General features: G+C 43.1%; 1 protein-coding gene across 1 annotated transcript; it reads left to right on the top strand.

The window, feature by feature from the left end:
- The first annotated feature begins 3,528 nt into the window (after positions 1-3,528).
- LOC119816634 (cytochrome b-c1 complex subunit Rieske, mitochondrial) lies at positions 3,529-8,494 on the top strand. Its single transcript, XM_038333442.2, has 2 exons — positions 3,529-3,838; positions 7,609-8,494. The coding sequence occupies exons 1-2, from the start codon at positions 3,625-3,627 to the stop codon at positions 8,217-8,219; spliced, it is 825 nt and encodes a 274-aa protein (XP_038189370.1). The 5' UTR covers positions 3,529-3,624; the 3' UTR covers positions 8,220-8,494.
- The last annotated feature ends 1,941 nt before the right edge of the window (positions 8,495-10,435 follow it).

Below are 10,435 nucleotides of genomic sequence, written 5' to 3'. Positions count from 1 at the left end.
GGTAGCATATTACCTAATTCCCAGAGGCTGGGAGGTGAGCCCCTTGGGAAGAGAGGTCTATTGATCTGTGTGTTAATTTGTAAATGCTAACCAATAATTCTGAGGTTTGTAGCACTATGAATACTAGCCCAACAGGTGTCTCCAAGGAACTGAGAGGGGAGAGAATAGTTCTCTAGTCTATGAGTGCTGACATCTGATTTAAACAAACCATAGGTGTTGGTTTGCTTTTTTTTGGTTTTGGTTTTTTGTTTTGTTTTGTTTTTTTAAAGCTTTAGTTCTGTCCTCTTGCCTTGTTCATGTGTGTACTATGCCTTACAGACGTCTCGGTTACTGAGACGCTGGTCAAGCAGTTTTGTTCCCAGACCTATGCCTGGTTTTTCCTCCTACTTTACAAAAATAATGACAGATGTTTATTTATGATTTCTTATTCTTTGAAAGTTTGATACATTTTTAAAGATTAAAAGCCATCCTGTATATGTGCCCTTGTGCCTGAAGAGAGCAGAATATGGTATGAGCTTCCCTGGGACTAGAATTACCAGGTGTTCATATGCCACCATGTTAAATACTGGGAACTCAACACTCATCCTCTGTGAGAGCAGTTAGGGCTCTTAACTGCTGAGCCATTCCCTCAGGTCCAGTTTCATACATTTATACAATATATGTATTTACCAACTTCACTTTTCCTCCCTTCCTCTTGCTTCTCTTCTTTCTCTCCCTCTCTCAACTTCATTCTTGTTTTATTTTCTTTTCAACAAACACTTATTAAGCTCTTTTTCTCAAAATTTCATCTGCATTAGTTCTTTCAATTCTCACAGCCATCTCTGCCCCCACCCCAGCTGGGGACTGAAGCCAGGAGCCCAGGCATACGTGCTCTCTGCCGCTGCTTTACACTTCCAGCCCTCATTCTGAATGCCATTTTTTTTTAATGAAAAATTTAAAACTTTGCATTTCCAAGCCACACATCTCACAAAGGGAGTCTGAATCAGGTTGTTGGAATCTTTACCCTTCAAGGAAGCAGTAGATTAAGGCACGGATACTGACAACACTTTCACTTGAAAGCCAATGGGTCCTCTTCCTATCTTTTATTTGAGATGAGATCCCACTAAGTTCTCAGACTGGCCTTGAATTTCTGATCCTCCTGCCTCAGTCTGCCAAGTGCTATGATGGCAGGTCCCTGTCCGAACCAAGCTTGCTTGTTTATTTATTTATTATGTATTTTTGCTTGTTTGTTTATTAAGATATGTGTCACTCTATTGTTCAGGCTGGTCTTGAGCTCTCAACATACCTGCCTCAGCTTCCCAAGTGCCGAGATTACCAGTATACACCACTACTGGGTCCAGCTTCTTTTAGTTCATGTTAGAAATAACATATGATGTTACATTTCCAAAGGTGCCTCAAGCTGTACCTTATATCCAGCTAGAAATAAACAGAGAATGTTAAAGCCCTGCTAATGCATGTTTAGACAATTCTTAGCTTTTTCTTTTTCCCACCCAAAGTATGCTAAGCTACCCTGCCCCAACTCATGACCAAGTTTGCCTGCAATGTCATGCATCTGGTAAGTTTTAAAAGAAGCAGGATGTTAAAAAATGTAGAGATGAACCTGACCATGCTTTGTTGCTGAAAAAAAAAGAGAAAAATGTAAACAACAGAAGGAAAGATAAGATCTAGATGGCAATAAAATGGTCCCCTCCCTGATTATTCTAAAAAGGGGAAGAAAGATCATGTGTTCAGGGTTTATATCACTGTCCTCTGCTCTCATGGTTTGCCTACCACTCACGGCTGGCGCATGGCCTGGCATGGTTGTAAACAAATCTGCTTTGCTTTCACTTCTCTGAGTCTTCAACACTCTCATGACATAAGGACCATTGATTCGCACCATCCATCAATCATCGCAACAAATCATTGGAATGTATGGCATCATTTCTATTTTATAGAGGAGAGACTAAAACACACACAGTTTGTGTGAGTGATAGATATAACTGAGGTTGAACACAGAGAGTCTGGAGGTAACTATTCCTATATCGGTCACTCTACCGGGAAATTTTAGCCCCCTGCCCCCAGAAGGCTCATTCATCCATTTCTTCATTCAATCTCTATTTACTCATATCACTCTCAGCAGGCTGCCATAACTTGAATCATTTCACCCAAAGCAATCAAACTATCATGGTAGTTGCTCTGATGGTGTTGCAGGAGTCAGATGGCTCCCGAGGAAGTAGCACTATCTTGAGAGTACAATGCAGTCCCTGGACACTAAAGACGGAGCCATATGAGAAAACGCTTGGTGTCCTGCAGTCCTAGAGAGGAACAGAAATGAGCACCCAGAGGGATCGCTGCTGCTGCTGCTACTGTCAGGACTCATCAGATGGACTCTGGACAACTTAGGGCATTCTGTCTTCCCAGTGACTTTATAAAGTGGGGAACTCACATTTTCACCTCCACTTTATGAGGAAACTGCAGCATCAAGCTTTGGAACCCTGCCAAGGTTCCAGCGTCCATGTAGTGACTTATACAAGCTTCATATCACAATCATGCCAGTATGCAGAGCTTAACTTCACATTTTATATGTAACTTGTTTCTAAAACTCGAAATGAAGAAACAAAGTATCTTGCTATGGTATAGAGTAGAAAATCTGTATGGATCACTGCATCCTGTGACAATGAATGATATCTCTAAACTCAATTGCCTGTGTGGACTTAATGATAAGGTTTATTCTACTTCAAAAAAATGGAGATTATCAAGTGTAAGAAGGGTTAATGTTTATCAGCAGCAAACTGAGACTTTGCTATTGGTGAAACCAGAACTGAAAGAGAAGTTAAAAGGCAGTAATTTTCTCATTATGTGAAAGTGATTGCGAGTTCCCCCTTTGTACCACCTAAAATATCACTAGGGAAACCCATTGGTTCAGAAACCAGTTCAGAGAACAGGTTCAGGGCACTATGACAACCCACTGCTTGCTGGCAATCTATGTCTGAGCAAAGGGTCTAAACACCAGAAGGTCCTTCACTAGAAAAAAATCCAGATAGCACTATTGTAACTTCAAGGGACCACAATGAGCAATGCAGGAAACCACCAAATCTAAAGCATAGTACATAATGAATAATCGTAAGCCACTGTCATTGTCAAACTTTGCACACAGGTTTCTGGCCTTTTTGTTGTCAGGTGATTAAAAAAATGTTATAGCAAAAAAAAAAAAAAAAAGATGGTTAGTATTTATTCTAGGTGATAAACATTAGGAACTAGTAATAGCCTCTTTTTTAATTCTGTAATAACTTTTTCTCCTGCCTAGATCGTCCCTGATTAAATTTTTGCCCTAAACCAAGGCCAAATATCGCGTCACGACCTCCAGAAATTCTTCCTGATTTGAGCTTTCTTTGGGCACTGGGACCAAACCAGACCCCGAATGAGAGCCGACGCCAGGCCCCGCCTTTTCCTGCCCCGCCCCCAACTGGCACCCGTAGCCACGCCTCCAACGCGGCGACCCTCCCGGGTCGCTGATCCTTGCGGGACTCCCTTTCCGGCGGCGCGCTGACGTCACAAGCCCTGCGCCTTTCGCGCCTCTTCGCGCCTGCGTTCGAGCGGAAGGTCGTCCCTGTGACCGGCTAGGTGTTAGGAGCAGCTGTCGCCATGTTGTCGGTCGCTGCCCGCTCGGGCCCATTCGCGCCCGTCCTGTCGGCCACGTCCCGCGGGGTGGCGGGCGCGCTGCGGCCCCTGCTGCAAGCCGCGGTGCCCGCCACCCCGGAGCCACCTGTGCTGGACGTGAAGCGACCCTTCCTGTCCCGAGAGTCGCTGAGTGGCCAGGCCGCGACCCGGCCTTTGGTCGCCACGGTGTTCCTCAACGGTGAGCCGGGTTCAGGGTGCCCCGATCCGGGTTCAGGGAGGTAGGGGAGGGCGGTGCTGTGGGATGTGGCTCGCCGGCGGGAGTGGGAGGATGCGGTTCTGGGCTCAGCGACCTTGGCGGCCGAGCGCCTCCCCAGGTCGGAGTACCGCTGGGATGCTCCAGCAGCGACATCTCCCCACTCCCCACCCCCGAGGCCTCAGGAGTCTGTCTGCACTCAGCCTACACTTGACTTCCTTGGTTAACTTCGAGACTAGCCTCCCACTGTCCCCGCGAAGTGACTGGGATACTGTTGCTTACAGGACTTTGACCTTGGGCAAATCTCCAAACGTTTTTCCTCACGGGTGAGGTGGATTCGTGGTTATAACAGTTTTGGTGTCGTGTTGGCTTAAGTGACAATTCTGTGTAAAATGTAAAATCATTGGTACGGTTTAGACGATAAGTATTCAAAATAGAAATTGTAACGAACACATTGTCTCGAGTACTGGTACATCTGCCTTTCAGCGTCTTAACTCCCCAGCGACCCCATCCCCACTCCCACAAAAAGAAGAAAGGAAGGCATAACCCCGAGGTCAGTTCCACTGTAAAGGGTCAGCAGTGTTTCGATATCTGGGTCCTCTAGCAGGGGCTTTCACAGCCCCACTTACTTGTGAAGAGGCGGGATACGGTAGCTGTAGATGCCACCCTTACAGAAAACAGACCCCCAGAGGGGGAGTGACCCACATAGCGGGGATTCTACGCAGCGTGGTGTCTTCCAGGTTTGCCTAAGTCTATGCTTGTTATGACGTTTTTCTTCACATGCCCTTGTGATTTAAAAATCTGGAATGATTTCTGGTGTCCCCCACAGTATGGGAAGCTGCGCAGGGCTCAGGCTTCTGCTCCCTTAGTTGACTGCTTCATCTCAGTCCTTACTGTGTTACCTATTTGGCACTGCTGAGTGTTGAGTTTATGGTCTTTCTGTGTGTTAATCAAATTGTCCGCTTGGGCAGTTGTTTTTTTTTTTTTTAACCTGGCATTCATCCACCCACTCTACCCCTCTTTTTCTCGCCTTTTTTTGTTTGTTTGTTTCCTTTTGAGGCAGGGTCCTGCTGTGTAGCCTAGACTAATCTCAGACTCCTGACCTTCCTGCCTCTGCCTTCCCAGGCCTGTGATTATGAACATGAGCCACCATGACTAGCTTGACTGGTGCTGTTTTCTGCGTATCTCTGTTTTAGCTTTTAACCTTAATTTCAGGTCATACTACAAGAGCTAGTTCCAGAACAGGCTCCAAAGCTACAGAGAAACCCTGTCTTGAAAAACAACAACAGCCAATGTTGTGTTTGCTGATACCTGACATCATTATGACGTGTTAGCGCTTTCCCTTCTGTTGTTGAGACTTCTGACCTTGATTTTAAGAGGCTAGAATGGCTCCTTAATTTTTGTCTCCCCATGCCAGATTTCCTATAAACTAATACACGATCTTTTTTTCTGAGTATATGTGAGGGAACACTAGTGGGTCTTTGAGAAACCGTTCCGGACAGAAGTGTTATTCCAGGTCTGTTTGGGCTGGGGGATGGGGAGGTGAGAAATGAGGAGGAGAAGTTGCAAAATGAAAAGCATCTCTCAGGTTTGTCAGATAGCTCAAAGGTTTCTTGTAAAGATTATTGTTAAAAAACAACAAACAAACAAACAACAACAACAACAAACTCTTTCCAAAGCAGACAGTGTCAAAACAGCCAAAACCTTTTTCTGGAAGCACACTTTACCTTGTAGTTTAATTGTACATTAAAATCCATCCAGGTGGTTGGGCCGTGGTAGCTCACACCTTTAATCCCAGCACTCAGGCTGAGGCAGGCAGATCTCTGGGTTTGAGGCCAGTGTGGTCTACAGAACGAGTTTCAGGACTGACTCCAAAGCTACAGAGAAACCCCGTCTTGAAAAAGACAAATCCATCCAGGTGGCTTATGGGAAAAGCCACTTATGGATAGGTAGTGATAAAAATTGGTGGGTTTTGGTTAGAAGCTACACGGAGGAATAAGCTTGTATCATGGTAGCATCCCTTCCTTGTGTTGTATCATGGTAGCATCCCTTCCTTGTGTTGTATCATGGTAGCATTCCTTCCTTGTGTTGCATCATGGTAACATCCTTTCCTTGTGGATTTCTAGCTACATTAGCTCTACAGCTGCAAAAAGTTTACATGCCTTAGATTTTCTTTTATTTCTTTTCAAAGTGATATATCCATAATTGATAGCAATAATGCTTAAGGTTAAAATTAAATTAAGAATTCATGCTTAATACGCCTTGTGCACATAACATAGAGAATGACTTTTGCAACATGGCAGTTTCCTAAAGGTCCCTTGGCTGATGATGTGACACAATGAAGTATAACTTGCTATACAGAGAATGGTAACTATATTATAGCTAGATTTCTTTTGTCACCATAACTCGAATGAGAATGAGTCATCCATTCTATGTAGCGTTCTTAATTACCTTGTATTGTCAATGGTTGGTGGTTGTGGGTACTCTTGAATATAGAACTGTGAACTTGGCTCCTTTCTATTTTAGGTAAACATTTTTTTAATGTAATCTCAGTCGTTGTGATGGAGAAGTAATTCTTGATTCCAAATACCAGTCTGTACCATCCCATTGGTATTAGGTAGAATAATGCATAATATAATGTCGAGCGATTCTGCAAAGTCCTAATTGTGACTCTCAGGCTGCCACTACTCATGTTTTAGTTCCCTCCCCAGAAGGGTTGGGTTGTAAGAAAAGTAATTTTGATAGGTTTCATTCCTGTTCAGGTTTGTGACTTCTGTAGTTACCTTGAAGTCATGTGAAAGTGGGTAAAATTCTGATATTTGGGTGTTGAAAGAAGTCTTTTAAGATGAGAACCTCAAAGGCCCAGGTAGTAGCACTGTCACAGTGGCTTCTGTTAGGTCTCATTTTTTCAGAAAATGAAGAATATTTATAAAACAAATTTTTATTATAATAGTATTTTGTGAGGGAATTTAATTTCTAAACATACTTAAAGAATCCTGCTGGTGAGCTCATTCTTTTTGCCAGAGATTTACAAATGGCCTGAGAGAACAATGCTGCTGCTCCTTTCCAAGTGTGCATAGGCAGTAGTGTTCTTAGATGTGTGTTCATTTCTCACAAACATTGGCCCATTTTATGACCTACAGGAAAAATGTTCCATTCAAAGGCTTTACAGTATGAAAAAATATGTTTTTTTTTATATAGATGCTGTTGTCTATAAGGGGGGGATATATGAAAATTTCCCCCTTTTTCCCCTTTTGAGTTGAGTAATTACTTTGTAGATTCCATTGAGTGTTGCCTATGCTGATAAGGTGGTTGTTCTCTGACCACAAATGGTTTTACTTGAATTTTATGCCTTGTAATTGAAAATAGCAATCCTTAAGTTTTCTACAACTAAAGTATATCAAGTCACGGGAGGGTTATGGTTGTGTTGTTAGTATGTTAAGAACTACAGCAATTCTTCCAGAGAGCACATAGCAGAGGTACCAGCTCGGCATCTGTCTTGAGATGATCACACAGCAATTGTTTAGGTGGACTAAGTGAGTTTTGAGACCCACTAGAGATCTAGAAATCATCTAGAGAGGATGAGAAATAATTAATATAGATGGATAGTCTGTCTAAGCAATTGATTTAAAAAAAACAAGCAAACTAGAAATACCTGTTTATTGTGCTGTTTGCTACTATAACTCAGTCTTTGCTGATGTGTACGTCTTCCAGGACATTCTTTTAACTGTGGTTTTCACCTGTTTGTCTTGCAGCTCCTGCTTCTGTTCGTTATTCCCATACGGATGTCAAGGTGCCCGACTTCTCCGACTACCGTCGTGCTGAAGTTCTAGATAGCACAAAATCTTCTAAAGAGAGCAGCGAGGCTAGGAAAGGCTTCTCTTACCTGGTAACTGCAACCACTACTGTGGGGGTTGCCTATGCTGCCAAGAATGTGGTCACCCAGTTCGTTTCCAGCATGAGCGCTTCTGCTGATGTACTGGCCATGTCGAAGATCGAGATCAAGTTGTCTGACATCCCGGAAGGAAAGAACATGGCTTTCAAATGGAGAGGCAAACCTCTGTTTGTGCGCCACAGAACCCAGAAGGAGATTGCCCAGGAAGCTGCAGTTGACGTGGCCCAGTTGAGAGATCCACAGCACGATTTAGAGCGAGTAAAGAAACCCGAGTGGGTTATTCTGATAGGTGTCTGCACTCATCTTGGTTGTGTACCCATTGCAAACGCAGGAGATTTTGGTGGCTATTATTGCCCCTGCCATGGGTCACACTATGACGCCTCTGGCAGGATCAGGAGGGGCCCTGCACCGCTCAACCTGGAAGTGCCTACCTATGAGTTCACCAGTGATGATGTAGTTGTGGTTGGTTAGTCATTGGACTCAAGGCCTAGGTGTCTTCCGGTCTTCCTGTCCCCTCGAAAAGTTGAGAGTAAGCCTGGTGTACTTCTAGGTCGGTTGATTTAAAATATTTAAGAATTGTGAATAATGTACTGGCAAACATGTGAAGTAATTGAGTTCACTCTTAAATATTGTCAAGCATTACCGTAATAAAGCTGTTGAACATCATAAAATCCAGTCACAGACCTGGAAGGTGCAATGTCTTTGATAGCTGATTCTAATAAAACATTACAGATTGTTGTACAAAATATTTGTGAAATCTGTAAATAGTTTCCTCATTTATCATCTAAATTTCTTATATCTTGAAAAGAGGTAGGGGACCATTTTTTACTTTGAAGTAGATAGGGAAGGTTATTTTAATGTCAGATGTTTTTCCGTTTTGATAAAGTTTCTAGAGTTATGAGAGATAATAGTTAAATAGAGATAAAGTATAAAAATACAGTATTTTATTGAAATATTTTTGTTTTTAAGGATGATTTTATTCTGTGGCCAAACTGGCCTCAGACCTGTAATCTTGCTGTGCCTCCTGAGCGCAGGACGACAGGCATGTGACAGACAGCATATCCAGTGTAGCAGGACTGCCGCCAGAGCTTAGGAAAGACAAGGAAGACAGAAACCTGTCAAAGTCATATTCTGCTCAAAGATAAACACTTGGAATTTTTGCATGTGTATTGTTGGAATATTTTTATATATCTGTGAGCTTTTCTTGATCCCTGTGCAAGCTCACTTAGTCTCCCTATGCTAGAGGAGAGCAGCCCACACACTGCAGTTAGCAGACACAACTCAGAACAGTCCATCTCCTGCAGCCTATAAAGCGTTTGATTGGAAAGGAGAATCTTAAGGGTGTTGATGAAAATAGATAAAAATCTTACTGTCTCCTAAAGTGTCATAAATGCTGCTTTTAAAAGTGCTCGGATCTGTTTTTAGTCAGGCTTCCAGGTTCGTGTAAGCAGTGATTGTCTAGCATTTTGCATTTGGTCTGCCCCAAACCCCTTGTGTTTGACCTGAATAGGGTCCTGTCCTATTTCAAATTTGTCGAATGAGCCTTTACTTTTGCTTGTGGGTAAGTAATTATGCTAGTGGAGACTTGCAGGGAGTTTGGGTTAAAAAAACAAAAATTAAGCAAAATTACTCTCATCCTCTAAGTCACAAGTGTTCAGCTTTCCCCACAAATTAGCATATTTGTGCTTTTTAAAATAAACACTCAAAAATGAATCACATTGTCTAGAGTCTATCAGTTGATGTTGGAATTTTCTTTTTCCAACTTGGAAGTCTCAGTTTTGTTGACAGTTTTCAAAACAGTGAGTTACAGTCAGTGGCCCTGTAAAGTTTCCAATATTCTAGTTGCATCAGAGGAAAGCCACCCACTAAGTACTGTTTTGCTCTTATAGTAGATCTATGTGCTCATCCATAGATCTTACCAAGTTACTTCAGTAGGGTGCTCTGAGGCCCACATAGTCGATCTGGAAGCGGGGCTGGTTACCTGAGAAGTTGCAGTCTGCTGCCTGTGTCACCTCAAGTACAGACAGGTGTTAGGATTACCAACATGGAGCACAACACCTTGCTCTCCTGGTCACCTGCTGAAAACCCAGGACAGTGATACACTGTAAGACTGAAACCATACAATAAGCCAGGATTTCTATTCAATAGCCCTCGCTCTGCTAGCTAGGAATTTAGAGAAGAGCATATTGATTAGGGGACCTGAGACCCTACTTTGGTTAAAAGAGACATCTGAAGGAAGAATGGTACACACTTGTTCTCTGGGTCCAGTATTCCCATCAAGCCTTGGACTCAGCAGCTACTAGGGTTTCTGTCTCTCCAGGCTGCATATAACCATTGGACAAACCTGTATCACCTAAGCCCATCAAGTAAATCCCTTTGTAATGTACATTTTACCCATTCTAGAAAATGCTGACTAATACAGGATGGTTTATCCTGTTGAGAATTCCAGCGCCTCGTGCAAAAAATGCCACCTTCCTTTTGGAGCAGCATGGCCTGCACTATTTCAATGGCAAAAATGATGGTATACATGTAGAGTGCCCTCATAGGCTCATGTGTTGAATACGTGGTCCCCAGCAGATAGCTGTGGAACTTACCTGAAGGTGAGCCCTGGCTGGAAGGTCTCTAGAGGTAGGCCTTTGAGAGTTATAGTCCCAACCATAGTTAAGGCTTCATTCTGCTTTCATTCC

The sequence above is a fragment of the Arvicola amphibius genome, chromosome 6, assembly GCF_903992535.2.
Source record: "Arvicola amphibius chromosome 6, mArvAmp1.2, whole genome shotgun sequence".
Lineage (NCBI taxonomy): Eukaryota > Metazoa > Chordata > Mammalia > Rodentia > Cricetidae > Arvicola > Arvicola amphibius.
This window is presented reverse-complemented; position numbering and strand designations above follow the sequence as displayed.